The sequence below is a fragment of the Danio aesculapii genome, chromosome 2 (assembly GCF_903798145.1).
Source record: "Danio aesculapii chromosome 2, fDanAes4.1, whole genome shotgun sequence".
Lineage (NCBI taxonomy): Eukaryota > Metazoa > Chordata > Actinopteri > Cypriniformes > Danionidae > Danio > Danio aesculapii.
The window spans coordinates 8,071,769-8,096,340 of NC_079436.1; the positions used below are offsets into that span (position 1 = coordinate 8,071,769).

The window sequence follows — 24,572 nt, forward strand, 5'->3', positions numbered from 1 at the left end:
GGTGGTAGAATAATATTTTCCAGCTTGTTCTATTGTTTTATGGGTGGTGATTCCCTCTTCCTGATCCTCAGGTCAACTGATAAAGTCTTATTGCGGGGCAGGAGGGTATCATGAGGTTTTTTGTGATCGCTGCACATGCGCCATATCCAGTCATTCCAGTTATAAGACCGGTTAATCAGCTGATTTCACTTTTATCAAAGAGCCCTTCCAGATTAATTATGCTTATGGTTGTGCGTGTTACAAGTAAACTTATGTGATCCTGGACCACAAAACAAGTCTTATGTCGCATGAGTATATTTGTGGGATGAGCCAAAAATACAATGTATGGTTGAAAATAGTCTATAATTATTTTTTTTATCCATAAAATCATTAAAATATTATGTAAATGTTCCATGAAGACATTTTGTAAATTTTCAACCATAAATATATCAAAACTTATTCAAAAGGAGTAATATGCATTGCCAAGAGCTTAATTTGGACAAGTTTAAAGGCAATATTCTTAATATTTAATTTTTTTTTTAAATATATATATATATAGATAGTATCTGGTTTATAGTTGTATCTGGGTTAAATATTGTCCTTTCCTAACAAACCATACAATAATAAAAAAAAAAACACTCAGAAAATTAAAATGAGTTATGTTCAATACAATTCTTACGTTTTTTTTGGAGGGACAACTCAGTTGTTTTAAGTTCAATCCACTTTGTAAAGACAATTAAGTTAACTTAATTTATTTGTGTTGGGACAACATGAAAGAATTGTGTGCAACCCAGCATTTTTCAACAGTGAATGAAATTTACTGTTTGTTCAACCTACTTATTTAAAACAACACAATAATTACTATTTTATTAATTTTTGGGGGTCAACTCAATTGTTTTATATTCAATCCACTTAAATTTGTAAAAACTAATAAGTTAACTTAATTCCTTCATGTTGTCCCAACACAAATCAATTGAATGGAGTGCAAGTGTACATCTTTTTTTACAGTGTACATCAACAATAAGCCTATATATTCCGCCTTAAAATCTCAATTTCCAAAAATGGAGTGGTTTTGTGGTCCAAGGTCACATATGATCTTTAATAATAAAACCAGTCAAATGTGAAGTCTTTGGCCAGGAAGTTAGTGTTAAGTGAATGAGAAAGGGTAAAGTATACTCGCGTGTCACAGTTAGATTTAGAACTAGTTGCAAATGTCAGCTGACGCAGCGTTGGGTTGGGTGTTAAACGTTAACTCCAGATCTGTCTTATAGTACAACTCCCTCGCCTTTAATTGACATCAAGGGCCAAAGGTCTCTTACCTCCCTGCTATCTTCGTGAGCTCCACGTACACGGTAAAACACAACAGACGCCACTGCAAAGGATTCGACAGGAATATCCGCATCTTTTCTTAGTTAATCTCAGGAAATTCAACGTTTTGGAGAAAGGTATCATTTCCATATGACACAGTGGTGAAGCTTTGTCTTAGAAATCGTATCTTATAAATATGCATATTTTTATGTCTATATGTTTGGTAGCTTTTGTTTTGTTCAGCATTCTGTTGATTGAAGATAATGTTGGTTTCAGCTGTTCTAGGATGTTAAAATGGCGTGCGTTTCGCAAGTTCTTTTATAGATGTTTTCCTTGCGACTTTTATGGTCTCATATAATTTGTGCATCTACATGCTATATTTGCTCTTGTAATAATCATTTTTAACACCTCAGTGGCTTTTAAACTCGAACCACCTTCGACAAAAAGAGTTCTTATAGAAACAGTTTGCTAGTCAGTGTTTACAATTAGCTACAAGCTACTGTGTGTAACACATTAGGGCATGTCAAAGAGTCAAGCCTGGGACATTTTAAACCTCAGGTAAAAGGAATCCCGTTACCTTGTTTCACATTTGACATGGCTCTCAATTTACCCTGGGTTAACAGTTAATCCTGGGTACTCATAAACTGCTGTTTCTCACAAACTAATGACACTTCAATGGACAAACCTGCTAGTGTTGCGCATTCTGAGTGGGCTTTTTGAATAAAAGTTAATATAGTCTCTTATTTATTCAGCTTTTTTGCCACAATTTGACATTTTCTGCTTAATAGTTGAGAAATACTGCTTATAATAAATAGTGTTTGTGGTCACAGGTGTGTGATTGAGTGTTAGTATGTAGTTGTAAGTTTTAATACCATATTATTTCATACTGTATGATTTGGCACTACATTGTAGCAGGGTTTCTGGAGCAGGGTTTCATAACGTTAATTCTTAGTCTCACAACAAAATGTGAAAGCCCTGTTTACTTACATCTGGCATTTTAGGGTAGAAAGACTGAAATGATACTTCCTGTAGAAATATTCCAGCACTCAATAAAATATTTTTGTGCTGCTTGTTCAAACTACTTATTTGAAATGAGCTGAAACAACATAAATATTGAGGTATTTTTTTGGGACAACTTAATTGTTTTATGTTCAATCAACTTAAATTTGTTTGAAAAAATTTAGCTAGCTTAATCTATCTGTGTTGGGACAACATGTGGAAACTGTGTTGAACACAGAATTTTTTACAGTGAGTAATCGTTTTGGAAAATCATATAAGCCCCTTTTACACAGTGATTATGGATATGTGATAATGTGATCCGGGAATTGTCCTGGGATTAATTTGATTTTGGCTCAGCCTGATCTCACGAGGAAATATAACTATTTTTACATATTTGCTGAAAAAGTGATTTCATTTGTACGGTAATTTTAATAAAAGTCTAAATCCCACCACTAAACTTTGGGGGATGAGCAAATTATACTAAAATTGTACACTAATTAGCCACTGAATCAGGAAGTTAAGATTTTTTTTTTTTAATTCCCAGGTTCTGCTGGTTGACGCATTTGCCGAATTTTCTATGCCAATCTTAGGCCAATTGTAATCGTTTGTGTTGGTTTAATTTAGAATTTCCCCAACCCTTACAGAGCTCGGGGAATCAGAGTGAGTGCTCCTATACACTGAAAAAAATTATTCAGAGATGATTGCTTGGATTTACTTAATTTTTTTACGTTAAGTAGTTGTAAACAGTTTATTTGGGTTGAATTTAAACAAAAAATTTAAGTTTAATTTTCTTAAATTTAATTTGTTCGTTTAAATTCAACACAAATAAATTGTTTGCAACAGTTTTGGAGACATAATTTTTTTCAGTGTACCTGGCCCCAACCTGATCCAAAAGTTACGATTTGCAGAGTGATTTTCAGGATTCTGTGTTTGCTTTTACACACAACCCATAAAGATCACATAAAGACGTGACATTTGGGTTGTGGCCTAAAATGAAACGAAAATGCAAGGCCGCCAAAAAACAGGGTATACAGTAGGATAAAAAGAAAAGCAGAAGTGATTAATCAACATGGAACTTGATCAGCTATTGAATAAAAAGGTTTATTTACAATATTGGTTCTGGTTTTTGTTCACACTGCGCTTGATCCGAGACTGATCCCATCAATGTTACTCGGTTTCAGCCTGATCTCACAAGTGAATTGTCAGAAAAGTGGCTAATTCTTACAAATTCATACAATTTAATTTGCATGAAAATGTATGATTTTAGGTGGCATGGTGGCTTAGTGGTTAGCACTCACAGCAAGAAGGTTGCTGGTTTAAGTCCTGGCTGGGCCAGTTGGCATTTCTGTGTGGAGTTTAAATGTTCTCCCCATGTTGTCGTGGGTTTCCTCCGGGAGCTCCGGTTTTCCCTACAGTCCATTGAGATTCGCTATAGGTGAATTGGGTAAACTAAATTGCCCATAGTGTATGTGTGTGTGTGGGTGTGTGTGTTGGTGCGTGTGTGTGAGAATGTGAGACTATGGGTGTTTCCCAGTACTAGGTTGCAGCTGGAAGAGCATCAGCTGCATAAAACATATGCTGGAATATTTGGCGGTTCATTCCGCTGTGACGACCCCTGATAAATAAGGGTCTAAGCTGAAGAAAAATGAATGAATAAATGAATGTATGATTTGTAAAAGGAAGCATGCCCCTTAAGCCTACCCCTCGCTGGAGGATTAGCAAATCGTAATAAATGAGATTGTACAAATGATTGCGAATTAGCCAGTAAATCTAAAAGTTTGCCATGAGATTGCTTGTTTGCCAACCTGGTATCATTCCTGGGATCAATCCTGGGGCATGTTTGCATTCACAAAGATGGCATTTCAGCTATTTTTTTGCAATCTGTGCAGTGCACAGTGTGAAAAGAGATGTGGCACCTCAAAGGGTAATTAAATAACTGTAAAAATGTATATTTTAATACTTAAAAAATTTGTGTGATTTATTTATTTTTATTTTTTTAAGAAATTAACATTTTTATGCAGTAAGAGGTCATTAAGTTGATCAAAATGGACAGCAAATAATGTTATATTTGTTTAAAAAGGTTTTAAAAGTTTCTGTTCTAAATTAATGTTCATTAATGTTGAACTTTGTTTAAAAAAGTTTATGGAAAAAAAATTGAGCAGCATAACTGTTTCCAAAAGTGAAAGTACTTTGTTTTGCAGTCCAGTACCACAAGTACATACAATATACTTATTGTAATATTTATATTAACAGCTGGGTAATTGTTAACCCTGAACTTACAACCAATCCTAACCGTATCCCATGTAGCTGTCTTATATTACCAGTACTGTCTGTACACTTTAAAAGCATATTCTATATAATAAAGTGCAATTTTAGTATAATGACCATGTGACCATGTTAAATTAACTAGTATAGGTGCCCCTCAGGGTTTTGTATTCTCTCCTATCCTGTTTACTTATACACAGATGATTAATTTAGTCTTCATGAGACCAATAACATTATCAAATACTCTGACGACACTGTAATCCTAAGCCTGCTGAGGAAAATTAAGGATATGATGTAATATCAGTTAAAGATTAGGAACTTTGTGCAGTTGTTTCATATGGACCATGTGAAATTAAAGATTGAAGAAATGACAATCAAACGTATAAACTACTTACATTAAAACAAAAAGCCATTATTTTAAATTGTCATAACCATTCACAATACAGTATTTTAATCAAACATCTCTCTTCTTTATCTTAATAAATAGTTAACAAAATAATAAAGTCTTACCAGCCTCAGGCTTTTGAACAGTACAGTCTGTGTGTCAGCAACTCATATAACTGTATTTTTAGCATTTGTGTTTTTACCAGTTGTGTCCACTGAGGATTTGCTTATCACGAAGATATAAGGGTGGACAAACTGGATATATAACGCTCAAACTCTCTCTGAACCTGTTTGGCAGGACCCTTTTTGCATGGTGTGAAGTGCTTCGAGGAGACCAGCATGGAGAACAAAGTCACGCAGATCTCTCGAGAAGATCTGGAGGACCTGAGAGAAGCTTTCAACAAAATCGGTCAGTTCAACTCATTGTGCACTGAAATATGTCAAAGGTTTGGAATCACATGACTGAGTCTGTCAAACATTACTAAATATTACAATAACTGACTTCATGTAAATGTTTCTTTTTTTATTTTATGGATGATCATTGTGGTTTTAGCAGTGTTTAGTTAGTGTTTTTAGTAGAATACCAATTTATTTTGTCAACGGTTTGCAGCAGTAATAGATTCATTTGCTATGAAGTGCAATATTGAAACTGTATTTCATTCTAGATATCGATAACAGTGGCTATGTGAGTGATTTTGAGCTTCAAGAGCTCTTTCGAGAAGCCAGTTTTCACCTCCCGGGATACCAGATACGAGAGATTGTGGAGAAGTTCATTGCCGGTGACACCAACAAAGATGAGAAGATCAGTTTCGAAGAGTTTGTTGCGGTAAGCCTGACTATGAGTGTCGTTTTGACGAGGCGTTATCGGTCTGAGATTGTCTCAGCTTCTGATCATGTGTTCTGATTTCAATAATATCTTTAGATATCCCAAGAGCTGAGAAGTAAAGAAGTGAGAGAAACTTTCCGCAAGTGTATCTCCAGGCGGGATGGGATTCGGTCATTTGGTGGGACATCGGGGATCTCGAGTGAAGGAACCCAGCATTCCTACTCAGGTGGTGTTATACAAATCCTAGATTCTTAAAGCAACACACTACTTTTTTTTTTTTTTTTTTTGGAAAATAGGCTCATTTTAAAGTACAATGAACAGTTAAATTTGACCATTTTCGAATCCATTCAAAAAGTAGTGAGCGCTTTTAGCTTAGCTTAGCATAAATCATTAATTTAGATTAGACCAGTGTTTCTCAATCACGTTCCTGGAGGACCACCAGAAAATGAGAAATACTGGATTAGAACATTAGCATCTCGCTCAAAAATGACCAAAGAAGTCCTACTCGTGGGCATGTCGATCAATGCAACAAAGTTGAGAATCCTTCAACTTTATGCAAATGAGGAGCGGCTTTCTTAACCGACAGCCAATAGGAGCACCAGTAGAGCTCACATGATCCTCTCTCAGCTCGTTCAGAGGCTGGTTGTATTCTCCGTGCTGTAGACCTACACAGACCTGCGTTTGCAGCACATCGCCACCCAGAGCAACAGGCAGCTACAAAGTCGCTGCTAGTGTGAATGATGCATTATAAAAATCATATATTCTTAAAGCAACACTCCACTTTTTTTTTGAAAATATACTTATTTTAGAGTAAATTTAACAGTTTACTTTGACCGTGCTTAATGGTCTATTCAGCCAGTATCTGCTTAGCATAAATCATTTAATCGGATTAGACCATTAGCGTCTCACTTAAAAATGACCAAAGAGGTCCTAGTCAGATGGTGTTATAAAATTATACAAAAGCAAAACCGCCTTAAAGACGGTGCCACCTGTGCCAAACCCGGGCCATGTTTGGCCCACATGCTTTATGCCAGTGCCGGACGAATGCTTGCTGTGCCAGCTTAATGCCAAAATCTGGGCCACAATTCTTTGCTACCTGGGAATTGGCCGAAGTGTATCAGTAGATGTGGGTGAATGTGAAAGGGTATGGGTGTTTCCCAGTACTGGGTTGCAGCTGCAACGGCATCCGTTGCGTAAAAAATATGCTGGATAAGTTGGCAGTTTATTCCACTGTTAAATAAAGGGAATAAGCCGAATTAATTTGTTCGGGCTTTTTTTCACACTGCACATGTACAAAAGCAACATTCCACTTTTTTGAAAATAGGTTAATTTTAGAGTAAATTAAATAATTTTGTTTTTACCATGTTTAAATCCATTCAGCCGGGCTTTGTGTCTAGAGTAAGCACTTTTAGCTTAGCATAAATCATTAAATTAGATTAGACCATTAGCATATTGCTCAAAAATGACCAAGAGGTCTTACTCGGGTGGTGTTATACAATTCCTATACTCTTAAAGCAACACTGCACTTTTTTTGACCACAGGCTCATTTAAGAGTAAATTTAACAGTTTAGTTTTTACCATGTTTGAATCCATTCAGCCGGTCTTTGTGTCTGGAGTAAGCACTTTTAGCTTAGCATAACTCATTGAATTAGGTTAAACCATTAGCATCTTGCTTAAAAATTATCAAAGAGGTCCTACTCAGATGGTGTTAAATACATCCTATATTCTTAAAGCAACACTACTTTTTTAAACATAGGCTCATTTTAGAGTACATTAAACAGTTTACATTGATCCTTTTTGAATTCATTCAGCCAGTCTCTGTGTTTGTACTGAGCACTTTTAGTTTAGCTTAGCATAAATCATTGACTTCGATTAGACCATTAGCATCTCGCTCAAAAATGACCAAAGAGGTTCTACTCAGGGGGTGTTATACAAATCCTATATTCCTAAAGCCACATTCCACCTTTTTTAAAAATAGGATAAGTTTGGAGTAAATTAAACAGTTTAGTTTTACCATGTTTGAATCCGTTTAGTCTGTCTCTGTGTCTGGAAGTGAGCGTTTTTAGCTTAGCTTAGCATAAATCATTGAATCGGATTAGACCATTAGCATCTCGCTCAAAAATGACCAAAAATGTCCTTCTCAGCTGGTGTTATCCCAATCCTATATTCTTAAAGCAACACTCCACTTTTTTTGAACATAGGCTTATTTTAGAGTAAATTAAACAGTTTAGTTTTTACCATGTTTTCATTCAACAGGTCTTTGTGCCTGGAGAGAGCCCATTTAGCTTAGCTTAGCTTAGCATAAATCATTGAATCAGATTAGACCATTAGCATCTCACTCAAAAATGACCAAAGAGGTCTAACTCAGATGGTCTTGTACAAATCATATATTCTTTTTTTTGAAAATAGGATAATTTTAGAGTAAAATGAGCAGTTTTGTATAATCCATTCAACTGGTTTCTGTATCTGTAGTGAGAACTATTAGCTTAGCTTAGCATAAATCATTGAATTGGATTAGACCATTTGCATCTCGCTCAAAAATGACCAAAGAATTTTGATCATTTAAATCTCGACTCCTTTGTATTTACAAACTTCGGTTTGCTATGAGAGTATCTCGGTTCATACCTTATGGCGTTTTGCATTTTTTCAGATTAAGTTTGAATACCTTTACATATTCTGCATACATTTGACAGCAGTTTCTAGTTAAAATCAAGGTTACGTGGCAGTATAACATCAGCAACCTTTGTTCCTTTTCAAATTAAGGTCAGTAGCGTGTTAGGTGATTTGTATGTCAAGCCCTGTTGACAATATTCAAAAAATGTGTTTGTTCTTTGTTCAAACTATTTATAGTCTATTTATAAGTTGTTGTTTTTTATGGGTGGTCGGCATCTTAACTGTTTTATCTTCAATTCACTTAAATTTGTAAACACCAATAAGCTAACTTAACTCCTTCATGTTATCTAAACACTAATCAATTGTGTGCATTTTTTACAGTGAAGAAGGATGTGTATCTGAAAGGTACAACAAAAAGCATTTCAGATATCCCAATGTAAAAATATAAACAGTGTCCTGTAGTGGATTTGTCTTCTGAAATGTACAATAAAATGTACCCAGTGCAATGTATTTTAAGGTTTCGCGAATATGTATAGGCATGTATTTTCAATGAGCATGTGCTGCAAAAAAAAAAAAAAAAGCATTATTTTAAAAATATAAATATGAAAAAATAACGGCTCAAATACATTTTTTTCTCTGGTTCCATGTGAGATGCACAGTTCCATGTGGTACAAGCAATCAGAAAAAAAAAAAAATTGTAATTATGAGTTCTACGATGCATATAACAAGCTGGAGTCTTGTAATTATGGTAATTCCAATATGGCGCGAACATACCTAAAATTCCAAGTGTAAAGTTGTAATCACTAGTTGTAGGAGGATGTGAATGCTTGTTATTCTGAATACTGTAATTACGATAAATACGAGACCATGTTATTACTCTTCGTTTGGATGGGCTTTTAGTGTGGAGGAAATGTTATTGAGCTAAACAACCGTTTCACTTGTATTTCACTATAAAGTACACTGTTAAAAAAGATCCATTATAATAATAGCAGTTTTCCATATTTTGTGATTCTTGTTTTAAATTTTCATTTTTTTTCCTGTTTATTTATGCTTTTGAATTGCATTATGGGACCTTGATCTTTTCTTTTGATCTTTTAGTAACACTTTTAATAGTTTAAAGTGATATATTGTCTGCTTTGGTGTTGTATATTATAGTACAAAAGCCTTCTACTAAACTGCAGCTACATTTTCTGTTATTTTACAGACTTCGCTATATAATTTTTATTACATAATAAACACTATATTTCTTATTATATAATAAACATATTATTTATGATATTATGCATTATATTATTTCAAATAACTAAAATGTAAGTATAAGTCACTTTGTTAAACTGTACAGTGTAAAAAAAACCAATTTACAAATTGTCAACTCAGTTTAAAATTGTAAGTTAGGTGGACATATTTTCGAGCTCAGTGTTGAGTTTACTCATAAAAACCACTTAACTGCATGTTAAAAACGGTTTGTTTAATGAAAGTAAAGAATTCAGCTGAGATTTAAAAGTTTGATTTCTTCGTTTTAGCATTTACAGTGTAAAAAAATAAGTTGACTCAACTTAAAAATGAAGGGAAACCAGCTTCAGGGTAGTTTTGAGTTTACTCAACTTAAATCGAGTCAAGTGCAGTACATGTTGAAAGTTGAGTCAACTCAAAGCTCTGCAGCAAGTTGCCTTACAATTTTGAGTTGAGAACTTTTTTACAGTGTACTTGCACTGTAAAAAAAAAAAAAAAAGTTGACTTAAAATTTTAAAGCAGTCAGCTGCAAAGACATTATGAGCCCTATCATACACCCGGTGCAATACTGCACAAGACATGTTTGCAGCAATGTGTTGCTATTTTCAGACCAGTGCAACCCTAATTTTCCTGTTTTGCGCCACAAAGTTTAAACAGCAAATCCATTTGTGCCACTTTGTGAACGCATGGGTGTGCCGGTCTAGAAAAGTTGTGTGTTAAGGTGCAATGTTGGCACGTTGCTATTTTGAGGAACTAAACTTGAGGAAGACTGCCCAATTTATAGACCAGCTGAAAGCAGGTCTAAAGTCCAGCACAGAGTGCGTTACTTATGCGCCTTAAAGGCGTACACATTGCTTAATACACACAGGATGTACAGCAGTATGCAAATATCTTTACAAATTAAAAAGGATTAAAGGATTAAAATATTACAAAAATTATTAAATAAATAACTAAATAAATAAAATTAAATATAAATATAAAAACCACTGCCTGAATGCATTCTTCATCTTGGGGGGGGGCTTTTTTCAGTTCATTCATGACAACTTTCTTTTGCATAATGTTATTATTATTATTACTATTATTATTATTATTATTATTATTATTATTATTATTATTATTATTATTATTATAAGCATATTTATATTTGTTTTATTAAAGTCAAGCTTAAATTTGTCTACCTGTCGGGTTTTGGACCATATGGAGCATAGAACGTGTTTGGAAATAACTCAGTTTTTTGACCACAATTCATTATTATTGCTTATTTATATGTTTGCTGATAATTAGAACTGAATTTAGAAATAGTTTTGAAACAAATCTTTGCACTTAACAAACAAAATTAAATATGTGGGCTAATGGATGTCTTCATGTATACAACACCGTTTCCTAATCCATTAAAGAGAGAAAAGGAAATAGAAAGTAAAGAGGCAGAATGAAGGAGGCTCATTCTTTATCCTCATGCTGCAGATGGTCTGTTTAACTGTTATCTTGCTAGTGAAGCTTTCAGTTTTTCCACTTACAAAGTCTGCCATGTAAATAGCAAATGCGCCATGGCGCGTTGCAACTGACTCTTAAAAGGAATAAGCGATGAGACTCTGATTGGTTTATTCCCAAACCACACCCATAACTCATTAAGAGAATAAGCTCAACCCTGTTAGACCATACAACAATTTCAACAAATCTTTTTTCACATTGTCATTATGGGGTATTATGTGTAGAATTTTGAGGAAATAAATGTATTTAATCCATTTTGGAATAAGGCTGTAACATAAAAAACTGTGGAAAAAGTGAAGTGCTATGAACACTTTTTGTGCTGTGCTTGAGCACTAATTCTGAAAACTGTGAACGGTTTGAAAAGAGATGTGTCAATTAATGACCCCTGACACAAGTGGTCCAAATGTCATTCTGCTAATGTTTTGTTTTTCCATCTCTTCTCAGATGAAGAAAAAGTGGCCTTTGTGAACTGGGTCAATAAAGCCTTGGCAAACGATCCCGACTGCAAACATCTGATCCCGATGGACCCCGGGACTGACAGTTTATTCAAATCCGTGAAAGATGGAATTTTGCTGTGGTAATATACCATTAACTGTGGTTTACTCTGGGCTGCTCTCTGTTTGTCATGCCGTTAAATATGCTGGGCTATCATTTTTTTCATGTTTAATGTTCTCTTTGTCGTCTCTCTTTACAGTAAAATGATTAACCTGTCACAGCCAGACACCATCGATGAGCGGGTCATCAACAAGAAATGTACTCCGTTCACAATGACTGTGAGCACTTTCGCTTTTTTCAAATTTAACAAAAAGGGTCAACTTCATGTAATCTGTGAGTCAAAAGTAAAATAAAAACCAATATGCCTTCATATTATACTATTGAAGGCATTATTAAATGTATTACTACTTTGACTTATCAGTATTTACTTGTTGAAGTGATTATTATTAGCCCTCCTGAATAATTAGCCCCTGTATATTTTTTCCTCAATTTTAGTTTAACGGAAAGAAGGTGTTTTCAAAACACAATGATTTTAATAACTCATGTCTAATAACTGATTTTTTTTTGTCAAGATACTAGTATTCAGATTAAAGTGACTGTTAAAGACTTGACTAGGTTAACTAAGCAAGTTGGCGTAATTAGGCAATTCATTGTATAAAAGGTTTATTCTGTAGACAATCGAAAATATATATATATAGCTTAAGGGGGGTAATAATATTGACATTAAAGGTCAACTATGGTAACACGGGGAGTGACAGAGACAACTGAAGTTTGGATCCACTTGCAGGTTTAATCAAAGTCAGGCAAGCAATGGTCAACACAGGTGCAAACAGATGTATAAAGGCAGTCTAGAATCGTAGTCAAATGTATCAGGCGAGAGGTCAGAAGGCAGTCGGCAGACGGGGAGAACTAGGTAAACAAGACTAGGGTCAAAACACAGGAAAACAAGACTAGGAGAATGCGTTGAAATGTCAACAAGACTCGGCAATGTGAATGAGTGTGTGTGCTGCTTAACTGGTGTTTGTAATCAGTCTTTGATGATCCTCAGGTGGTGCGAGTGTAATCAGTAGAGACTTGGAGCAGGTGTGAGTGCGTGTGTGGCATGACTGAATATGTAGTCCATGAATGGCGGATTTGTAGTCTATAGGTTATTGTGTGTGAGATCCAGCGATCTAGGAAGTTACGATCGCTGGTGATCGTGACAACTATAGATTAAAGGGGTTAATAATTTTGACCTTAAAATGGTTTTTAAAAAAATTGAAAACTGCTTTTATTCTAGCCGAAATAAAACAAATATAACTTACTCCAGAAGAGAAAAAATATTAGAGGAAATACTGTGAAAATGTCCTTGCTCTGTTAAACAAACATTTTTTTTAAACAAAAAAATAAAAAATAAATGAAAGTAGGGCTAATAATTCTGGCTTCAACTGTATATTGCTCATGGTTTGTTCATCTTAGTACTATAAATACATTGTACAGTGTTCCCAGTGTACTGTATTACATTGTGTAAATAGATATTTCATACTATTTTATATTAAGCACTGATATTATAAATATATTATATATAAATATAGAGAACAACACACAAAAAATGTTTTATTACAGTGTTTTTCATATTTAATTACTTTACATTCGATCTTTACATGTTCAGAGAGGTTTGCCCTAACCCATCTTCACCATCTTTAAGACCCATTCACACATATACAGTACACCACCAGTCAAAAGTTTGGGGTCAGTAGGATTTTAAATGTTTTAAAATAAGCTTCTCCTACTCACCAAGGCTGCATTTATTTCATCAAAAATAAAATACAAATTGTGAAATGTTATTGCACTATAAAATAACTGTTCAAAGTAGTTTATCATTTAATTGAATCATTTATTCCAGTGATTTTAATGATGCTTTTTCAGCTTATTAATCTATTCTTCTGAGTCACATGATCCTTCAGAAATGACTCTAATATTAATTATTTATTTATTTATTATTATTATTATTATGATTATTATTAATAATAGTAATAAAATAAGAAAGCAGTTATTTAAAATTTTTATAAATATTTATAAAATATATTGTTTTTAAAAATAAATTATTTCAAACTTATTGAACTAGATTATATGACAAATATATATTAAAAAAATCCTAATACACACAATATCTGATATATCTGAACACGTTTTGTCTTTATTTACAGTATTTACATTCATTTAACCACTTTAAACATTTTTAACCTTGAGGTGTTTATCCTAAGGACCCTTTAACACTAAAAACATTAGCAAGGCCTATAGGTAACAACAACTAATCATATTCTGTTGCCAGTAGCCTTTCAGTTAGCATGACGACATATAGCACTAAACTGCTCGCAGTGACTCAAGTTCAAGTTAGTGTGTCCATGTGAAATTTGAATTTACAGTGTTTATTTTGCTAGTGCACATTGTTATTAACTTGTTTTCCCTTGTGTCTTCGCCTTATGGCTAGCCTTTTTTTCACAATGAGCCTATTTAGCATTTCTATTCATTATAGGTCATGGAAATTCAGCTTTTTTCAGTGAAAATCAGGGAAAAGTCAGGGAGTTTAGCTTAGAGTAGGAACCTTGAATGGACTTTTGTCTAGTGCCACAAATATACTTATTATTATCCCTCCTGAATTATTAACCCCCCCCTGTATATTTTTCCCCCAATATCTGTTTGATGGAATAAAGATTTTTCAACACATTTCTAAACATAATAGTTTTAATAACTCGTTTCTAATAACTGATTTGGTTTATCTTTGCCATGATGACAGTTCAGAATATTTTACTAGATATTTTTCAAGGCACTTCGATACAGCTTAAAGTGACATTTAAAGGCTTATTTAGGTTAATCAGGCAAAACATTGTATAATGATGGTTTTGTTTAGTAGACAATTAAGGGTAGGGATGTCCAGATCTGATCACAAGATGGGAAATCAGGCCTGATCACGTAGTTTCAGACTCGATCTGAATTGGACGTTACCTTCCAGTCAAGACTCCAATATATATGTATTTTTAACACATCTATAGTTATGCAGTGGCACAGAGTCAGACCTCTTTCTTGACTTCACAGCAAAAGTGCGGCATGACATCACTGCCGGCAAAGCAGCTTGAAGCGGAGGCGAGTATGTCTGCGGTGTGGAAGTATTATAAAGTTGATGAGTTTTTTAGTCGTGTTGCAAACGTTCTTGATGAGAACAGAAACAGACTCAAACCTGACATGTTAGAGATGTTAGTTTTTATTAAGAAAAACATACATTTCCTGCTGTGATGACAGTAAGATTTAGGAGTGCAGTTCCTAAAAGCACATTACCGGCTTTGCAAACACTGTGGCACTTTTATTTATTTTTTTGTTTACTTGCCTGCCGGGTATTTTAAGTTAAGGTGCTATTTGTTTTTATATTAGATTTTTTATATTTACTGTTGCAGTAAAGTGAAGAATTGATGTTATTTATTTCTTGATTGTTCAAGCTACCTCACAGAAGTGCTCTGTTTGTTAACAGAGTTGTTGAATGTTAAAATAAGGTGAATAAATAAAAACATAAGGAACATCCTGGATCTGTTTCTTCACTTTTTATTCTTGTTTTTAATGTATTATAGAAGTATCGGATCAGGTTTTGATATTGGTAGATACTCGGACTCGAGGGCAAAAAAACCTGATTGGTTTTTAGGAACATTCCTAGGCCCAAGGTGTTTTTTACATGCATTTTTTTTATTTATCTTTGCTATTTGAACCTTTTGGAACCTAATTAGAATAAAAATCTAAGTATTATCTTTTGATATGATGTACTTTTAGAGAAAAATGATGTCCATACATGTGGACTTGTGGTCGGAATTTACATAAAACACTTTTTTCCTGAATTTTTTAAATGCATATTTAACATAGAACTTGCTCTTACTATCAGAGAGCAAAAACAAAAATGTTTCCTATTTTGGACAGTTAAAAATAGGGTTTGGGACATTTCATATGCTGCAAAACAGTTGTAGGATGACACTGTGTGTATGTAACAAAATATAAAACAAGTATTTTAAATAGCCACTCAAGAGCTACAATGTGCTGTCCACGAATGTGGACACTCCAGCCCTAGGAGGTTAAGGGGGTTAAAATATTGACCTTAAAATGGTTATTAAAAAATTTAAAACTACTTTTATTCTAGCCGAAATTAATCAAATAAGGGCATACTCACACTATGTACAGTTGCCTTGAACCAGGCCGAAGCACGCTTGTCCCCCTCCCATCTCCCCCGACGGCCCGCACTCACATTACATTCGGGCCTGGGCACGCTTACGTCATCGATGATGCGCTGTTCAGTAAGCGCTCTCGCTCAGCACAGTGGAGATTTCTTTAGTTATATCGTTTCAGTCAATTGGGATGCAGTGACATGCAGTCAAATGCGGACTATGCGGAGTCACTGATTCGATCCAAGACCAACGACGAGATGATCCCAAGGTTTCCATATCCTGGACCAGGCCGTATCCTGAGCAGCTACTCTGGTGGTCATGGAGGAGTGGAGAACATGAGACTGATTCCTGTGACGCTCCAGAGACAGACGAGTCTTCGCTGAGGCCAGCTTCTAGCCTCCGCCGCTGAGACTGCAGCTCTGCACAAGACGTTTGGCCAGCGGAGAAATTAAAATGGTCGTGCCCAACTGAGTCTGGTTTCTCTCAAGGTTTTTTTTCTTCACTTAGCCAATTAGTGACATTTTTTTCCCCTCTTCGCTGTCGCCACTAGCTTGCATGGTTTGGGATCTGTAGATCGTTGGATTTGCTCTTCAGTATGGGACTCTCAGTAGGGATTTTTAAACCACACTGAACTGAGCTAAACTGAACTGAACTTAAACACTACAAACTGAACTACACTGTTCCTATTTACTGTGACCTTTTATGTGAAGCTGCTTTGACACAATCTACATTGTATAAGCGCTATACAAATAAAAGTGAATTGAATTGAATTGAATTGAATCAGCGACTTTTGATGCTCATAAACAACCATAAAGTCCTCCTGCTGCAGGTATTAGGAGGTTTGCTAAAGGTGCAGTGAGGGGTTTGCGTCTTTAATAATCTACGACAGTTTGCGTTCATTGAACAGTAAGAATGATTAATAAATCTATATGAAACAGTCCCTTAAAAGTCACGCCTTGTCTTCAGTTTCGGGCTCAAGCGTGCTTTGCACCCACATTAAAAGTGTACCGCCCAAGTGAACCGTGCTCAGGCACACCTCTTCCAACCGGGCCAGCCAGGTAAACTTGCGCCTAAGCCCGATTCAGAGCACTCACACTTCTCAAACAATCCGGGAAATGGGCCTGGGCATGGTTCGGATAGCATATTGTGAGTATGTCCTAAGACTTTCTCCAGAAGAAAAAATATCATAGGAAATACTGTGAAAAATTCCTTACTCTGTTAAACATCATTTGGGAAATATTTCACAAAGAAAAAAAAATCACAGTAGGCTAATAGTTATGACTTAAACTGCATCTCCTATATATATACTTGTTTGTGTCTCTCAACTAATGCAGGAGAATTTGATGTTGGCTCTCAACTCTGCCTCTGCGATCGGCTGTACGGTGGTCAACATCGACGCGCAGGACATGAAAGCCGGGACCCCTCACCTTGTGCTCGGCCTCCTGTGGCAAATCATAAAAATCGGCCTCTTCGCTGACATCGAGATCTCGCGCAACGAAGGTCATTACTTTGCTCTGATAGCCTAAATAGATTTTCTTGTAATCACAGTGCTATCCAAATGGAGGCTCTAATTGCTGCCATAAATAAATAAAAGCACACATGTTCGTGAGTGACTGATTTACACCTCTTAAAAGGATTCCAGTAACACTTGTCTGTGTATTTATGTGTGTGTGTGTAGCGCTAATTGCTTTGCTGGATGAGTCAGAAGAGCTGGACCACCTTATGTCAATGTCCCCTGAGGACCTTTTGCTCCGATGGGTCAACTATCACCTCAAAGCTGCTGGATGGAAACAGATCAGAAACTTCGGTGAAGATATCAAGGTAGCTTCCTTATCAGTCATCGTTATCAGTTGTTATGCATAATTGACATTAATGAATGACTGGAGTTTACATGACAAATATATAGTGATCTCTGTATTCAGTATTGAACACGTCAGGTTTTTCTCCTGGGAATTATATTTCTAAAGGAGCTGTTGACATGGAATTGAACAAGATTTTAGTAAATACCCAAACAATACAAACCTAAAAATATAACAAAACTGTTAAATCTGAAAAATGAGTTATGTGTAATAACAATGGAATGACACAAGGAGAGAGTACTGAACTACTAAAACGTATTTAATACTTTATATTAAACATTTTTTTGGTTATGACAGCTTAAAGACGCCTCTCATGTAGAGAACGGAATCGCATGCATTGCTCAGGTGTGAGTTTTTTCAAATCTGATTTTTAATTTCTATTTTATATTGGATTCACATCAGGTGATTGGCTTGGCCATTCCACAGCTTTATTTTCTTTCTCTGAAAGCATTTGAAAGTTTCATTGGCTGTGTTTTGGATCAATGTCTTGCTGAAATGTCCACCCTGATTTCATCTTCATCCTCCTGCTAATGTAGATGTTAGACTGAAGCAGCTAATATTCATTTACACTGATGAAAGGCAGAGGTTTGCTAAATGACAGCTGACATTTCAGCTGCTGTCTGGGCTTTCACTGCTTTTCTACACCTCCCTTTTTTCATGTGTTCAATATGTCCTGTGTTATTTCATTTTATTACACATAATTTATTTTTGTAAACTAATTAATATTGTTTTCTCTACATATATGAATTTCTTTGGTTGCTACCAACATTTGGTGAACATTTCAAGTCAAAAGCACCTTTAGAAATATGTTTTCTGAGAAAAATGGTGATGTGCTCAATACTTGTTTCCCCCGCTGTATATATATTACCTACTAACACATTACAAAAAAAAAAAAAAGATATCTAATGATAGAAAAAAACAAGGATGCAAGTTTTCAAACTGTGTTTGTCATTCATAATAGTAAGAAATGTGTGTTTAGGAGCAAATCAGCCTATTATAGTTATCAAATATAAATTATTAAATTATTAATTTCTTCTGATGTTAAATATGACAATGAAGTTGCATTCAGGTGGCACGATGTTGACATGAATAAAACCATTGATTTATTTGGGGGGAAGTGACAAACTATAAGCTTTACATGTTTACATCAGTTTTATATTTTCTAAATAAAAATTTTGTCACTGTTTTGGCTTATAGATATCTTAAAAACGAACAATACTGATACCAACATCTAAAAAGCTTTATTTAAATTTCATGAGACCTTTAAACAACACTGTTACGAACATATATGTATCATATACTTTAGCCTTTGGTCTGGTTTGACATTAAATCCTTTCGAACTGTCTTTGCCTGTCCCTTAAGATTGACCATAAACAGAGCCCTTTTTTTCCTCTCTCAGGACTCCAGGGCATATTTCCACCTGCTTAATCAGATCTCACCCAAAGGAGACTTGGATGACCAGATGAGGATTGACATTGACATGTTAGGACTGAGCGTAAGTCAGCCTGAATGCTTGGGTCAACAGCCTTTGCCTGTTTGCTCAGGAAGTGAACGTGCGGATCGGCTTCCTGTGTCAGGGTTTGTTCTATCACATATTAGCATGATTTAGAGCAGATAAGAAAGACGGCGGCTTTATGATACTCAACACTGATTGCTGTCAAAACAAAGCGAAGGGAAATATGAGAACAAAAGGCAACAAGCCAAGTCCTGAAAAACAGAGCAAGTTCGGTTTTGTACATTGGTATTGAGAAGGTTTTGTTATGCTGCGTTTTCTGCTGTGGCTCAAGTAGTAAAATGGCTAAATGACTATAGAAGCAATATCACCATGATGGTGTAAAAACTAGAGCATTCTAGTCAAAAACCCCCTTCTGAGAAAAGACTAAAACAAGCACAGTTAGCATAGCAAAAGAGAACACAAGAGCCACAGTAAAAGCTGAACTATACTTCTGTGTCGCACACATAAACTCTGTTTCCATCCAAAAATGTGAATTAACTTTGTGTGCAAAACTGGATTATCGCAGAAAAGATGTGCCAATAAAGCAGCGTTCCTATCCAACGAGTCAAAGTCAACAAATCGTCACTTCCTGATTTTCTGGCGGCAAATATTAACAGTAAAAATGGAATTTGCTGCAATAAGAGACGCTGTGTGAATCTTTTCTTCATTTAATAAATGACTTGCGCCTCAGACGCCAATCCTGACACGCAGTGAACGCACGGTGGCGTTTGAAAGCGTGAGATGTGGAGCACAGACGCTCTTGATTCTAGTGGTCATTAATATTATAATAACAGTAATACTGAAAGAACACGGAACCCCTTTAATAATACCATATTGAGGAAAATTTACTCATCCAACCCATGGGCTTAAGTTTCATTTAACAGGGGACAATAGGGAGGGAAAATAAATAAAACATTTCTCATGAGCAATTTTTGAAGGGGAAACAAATAATACAGTCTAATAGTACTTATAAAGATACAGTTGAAGTCAGAATTATTAGCTCCCTTTTGAATTTCTTTTCTTTTTTAAATATTTCCCAAATTATGTTTAACAGAGCAAGGAAATTTTCACAGTATGTCTGATAATATTTTTTCTTCTTTTTAAGGTCAAAATTATTAGCCTCTTTAAGCTGTAGTTTTTTCCGATAGTCTACAGAACAAACCATCGTTATAAAATAACTTGCCTAATTACCCTAACCTGCCTAGTTAACCTAATTAACCCTTTTAAGGCTAATTAAGCCTTTAAATGTCACTTTAAGCAGTATAGAAGTGTTTTGAAAAATATCTAGTAAACTATTATTTACTGTCATCATGGCAAAGATAAAATAAACCAGTTATTAAAACTATTATTTTTAGAAATGTGTTGAAAGAAATCTTCTCTCCGTTAAACAGAAATTGGGGAAAAAAATAAACAGGGGGGCTAATAATTCTGACTTTAACTGTATATCCCCACAATGAAAAACATTTTTTCTATCATTATTATCGTAGCATGGAGACTGCGTCTTTATTATTATTTCTCAGGTTCAATGACAAAGCAGATTTTTCTTTAAACCGAACTATTGCATTGTTTGTTATGTTGTTTACAGACATAGCACAGTGCTCATTAAGTAAATGCACAGTTAAACAATATACTAACTGTGGCCGTTAATGTTAAGTAACATCATGCCAAGTCAATACAAATAAAGCAATGCACTGGAAATGGCTTAGGCATGTTAGTTGCAGTGCACTATGCAACAAGATATATTGTAAACTAACTAACATTAACTAGATGAGTAATATTTAAATCGCTAATATAGCATATTCAGGAAAGGTTACATCGGTAATCAGCATTTTTGCTTCAACTAATTATTAAATGAGTCTATATCAACTAGATTAAAGAGAATTGCTTTATTTAAAGTGAATAAAATACCCTACTTACTGGAATTCAACATTAATTGAGCCGCAGCCGCACACCTGACTCAGTGAAATGAACTGGGAAAGGAGGCAGTGGGCCAATCCACTGTGAGGAACGAGAGGGGGAATTCAACTGTTTCTAAAAGCATTTTTAGGTGCTTTGGTGCTTTGGTTTCCCCTGGGTGCTCCGGTTTCCCCCACAATTTAAACACATGTGCTATAGGTGAATTGGGTCAACAAATTTGGCCGGAGTGTATGTGTGTATGTGAACGCGAGAGTGCTGGGTTATGACTGGAAGGACATCCAATGCGAAAGTCATATGCCGGAATAGTTGGAGGTTCATTCCACTGTGGCGACCTCTGATAAATAACAGTCTAAGCTGAAGGAAAATGAATGAATGAAAGTCATTTGTGTTACAGACATGAAAGACACAACGCTCTAAAAACACATTTGTTTTTTTGGCAACCAGTTCTGTGTCATATATGGACAAAGTCCGGACTGAGATTTATTTAAAGAAGCTGGTGGCGTTACATGTTTGACACATCATGTTTAGATTGCTTTACTTAACGTACCTGCTTTAAAATAAAGCCAAAAGACTCTAAATTTGGTGGAAGGGTGTATAGTTTCAATGTGATAAGACTGACTTAGCCACTAACCCGACAGCTGGTTAATGCAAAAACAACAGGATGCAATATAATAATGCAAATTCATAATGCAAATAGCCCAACAAGCTCAATTCAGTGGTTCCTTGGAAATACAGTAACTCATCCTGATCACATATCACTCTGCTTTTTTTCTCTCTCTTTTATTTGAATGAACGGTACATGATGTCACATGGAATATACAGTCACCAGCCACTTAGCTGTTAGGCTAAGCCACCAGCCAATTAGGTACACCTGTCCAACTGCTCGTTGACGCAAATTTCTAATTAGCCAATCACATGACAGCAACTCAATGCATTTAGGCATGTAGACATGGTCAAGACCATCTTCTGCAGTTCAAACCAAGCATCAGAATGGGGAAAAAAGGTGATTTAAGTGACTTTGAACATGGCTTGGTTGTTGGTGCAAGACAGGTTTATCTGAGTATTTCAGAAACTGCTGATCTACTGGGATTTTCATGCACAACCATATCTAGGGTTTACAGAGAATGGTCTGAAAAAGAGAAAATGTCCAGTGAGCGGCGGTTCTTTGGGCGCAAATGCCTTGTTGATGCTAGAGGAGAATGGCCAGACTGGATCAAGCTTATAGAAAGGCAACAATAACTCAAATAACCACTCGTTACAACAGAGGTATGCAGAAGAGCATCTCTGAATGCACAACACATCCAACCTTGAGGCGGATAGGCAACAGCAGCAGAAGACCACACTGGGTGCCACTCCTGTCAGCTAAGAACAGGAAACTGAGGCTACAGTTTGCACAGGCTCATCAACATTGAAAAATAGAAGACTGGAAAAACGTTGCCTGGCCTGAGTCTCGATTTCTGCTGCAGCATTCAGATGGTCGGGTCAGAATTTAACGTCAACAACATGAAAACATGGATCCATCCTGCCTTGTATCAACGGTTCAGGCTGGTGGTGGTGCAATGCTGTGGGGGATATTTTCTTGCCACACTTTGCACCCATTAGTACCAATTGAGCATCATGTCAGTGCCACAGCCTATTTGAGTATTGTTGCTGACAATGTCCATCCCTTTATGACCACAGTGTACTGATGGATACTTCCAGCAGGATAACGCACCATGTCATAAAGCGCAAATCATCTCAGACTGGTTTCTTGTCTGTTCACTGTGCTCAAATGGCCTCCACAGTCACCATTTCTCAGTCAAATAGGGCCCATTTGGGATGTGGTGCAACGGGAGATTTGCATCATGGATGTGCAGCCGACAAATCTGCAGCAACTGCGTGATGCTATCATGTCAATATGGAGCAAAATCTCTGAGGAATATTTCCAGCACCTTGTTGACTCTATGCCACGAAGGATTAAGGCAGTTCGGAAGGCAAAATGGAGTCCAACCCGGTGCTAGTAAGGTGTACCTAATAAAGTGGCCGGTGAGTGTAGGCCTATAATGTGCTCAAATAGCAAAGCCGTCTGACAGTTTTTTGATGGAAGCAACACCTCTTTTTAAAACAGGCCATATAGAGCCATATGTACTAATTTGTCGTTAAGTTCAAATTGTATTGGCGTCATATGAATTAACTTAACGCAACCTACTAAAACAAACAAGTATCAAATTTTAACAAACCCTTATAAACCAAATCAGAAAAGACTATATTTTAAGTACACATTCACCAGACATTTCTATTCAGTGACTATATTTGACTGTGTCCAACATCTTTATATGTGTACGAGTGAACATTCAGTATCTGAACGAAAAGTTTGAAGCAACCTCTTCCAATGGTGATGTTGAACTCCTATCCTTTCATATTTAGGACATTTGTGTTGACCAGACAGTACATATGAGTGTTTTAAATCCAAGTGAGTGTCTTTCTTATTAAAATCATACAATTTCCTATTAATTCCATAGAACGCCTGAGCATAAGAGGGCTTATCAATATGGTTGTGACCGCTTTTTATGACATAATGGGCAATCTGGTTGTCTATTATAGATCAGTGGCAAAACCCATTCATTTTCATGCCAACAAAAGTGATTCAGAATGCTGAATGAAGCAGCAAAATGTACAGTTATGCCCACAATTTTGTGTTCTTATTGTGGCACAGCATCCAATAATCATATGGCAGAAGTCTACTGGAAAAAATGATCTGGTTTCCAGCTTCAGTTTCGATGTAAGAGCAGTTCTTCTGATTTAATGACTGTGTTTTAGGAGCGTGATGATGAGATGCGAGCAGAGCTGATGCTGAGGCAGGCGGCTCGTCTGGACTGCAGACAGTTTGTCACTCCCAAGGACGTGGTTGCAGGAAACCATAAGCTCAATATGGCGTTCGTGGCCAATCTTTTCAACATGTACCCGGCCTTGAACAGACCCACCGACAACGGCATTGATTATGCAATCGAGGGTGAGTTCTTTTATGTGAATACGCCTCACGCATTCTCCTGTTTATCAGACCCTTCGACTGCATCTGTGCTCTACATTTGAGCTTGCATCCTGTCACAACCACACGTTTCCCATGATCAAAACAAGACATGACTGTTTTCTGAGAGCAAGGGTTAAATCTGAAATGCATTTAAGTCGCCCATAAATTATAACATGTGTGGTTTTCTAAAAGACTCTTTTATACTTCATTTTTCCCCTCATGTAAATACCGGTGATTAGCAGTGGATTGTTGCTTAATTTTTTCTTACTATCTACAATAATAATAATAATAATAATAATAATAATAATAATAATAATAATAATAATAATAATAATAATAATAAAAATAACAATACTGCTGCTAATAACAATAACAACAACAACAACAACAACAACAATAATTATATTATTTGTAATAACAATACTGCTGATACAACTACTACAACTATTATTATTTTTATTATTAATAATTTAACAATACTGCTGCTGCTATAACTAATAATATAATAATA

General features: G+C 35.7%; 1 protein-coding gene across 2 annotated transcripts in view; it reads left to right on the forward strand.

Annotated features, from left to right (window-relative positions):
• The window catches only part of LOC130240460 (plastin-1-like), a 53,076-nt gene that overhangs the window by 13,771 nt on the left and 14,733 nt on the right, over positions 1–24,572 (forward strand). The window contains exons 1-10 of one of the 2 annotated variants that reach the window (XM_056471991.1): positions 1,315–1,424; positions 5,234–5,344; positions 5,601–5,761; positions 5,858–5,987; positions 11,543–11,675; positions 11,793–11,871; positions 17,115–17,280; positions 17,459–17,601; positions 19,039–19,134; positions 23,851–24,043. In XM_056471991.1, the coding sequence (XP_056327966.1) occupies positions 5,275–5,344; positions 5,601–5,761; positions 5,858–5,987; positions 11,543–11,675; positions 11,793–11,871; positions 17,115–17,280; positions 17,459–17,601; positions 19,039–19,134; positions 23,851–24,043 (1,171 nt within the window). In that variant the 5' untranslated portion in view covers positions 1,315–1,424; positions 5,234–5,274. Of the gene's footprint in view, positions 1–1,314; positions 1,425–5,233; positions 5,345–5,600; positions 5,762–5,857; positions 5,988–11,542; positions 11,676–11,792; positions 11,872–17,114; positions 17,281–17,458; positions 17,602–19,038; positions 19,135–23,850; positions 24,044–24,572 lie in introns of those variants that run through there. The other variant, XM_056471982.1, reaches the window with a different exon arrangement.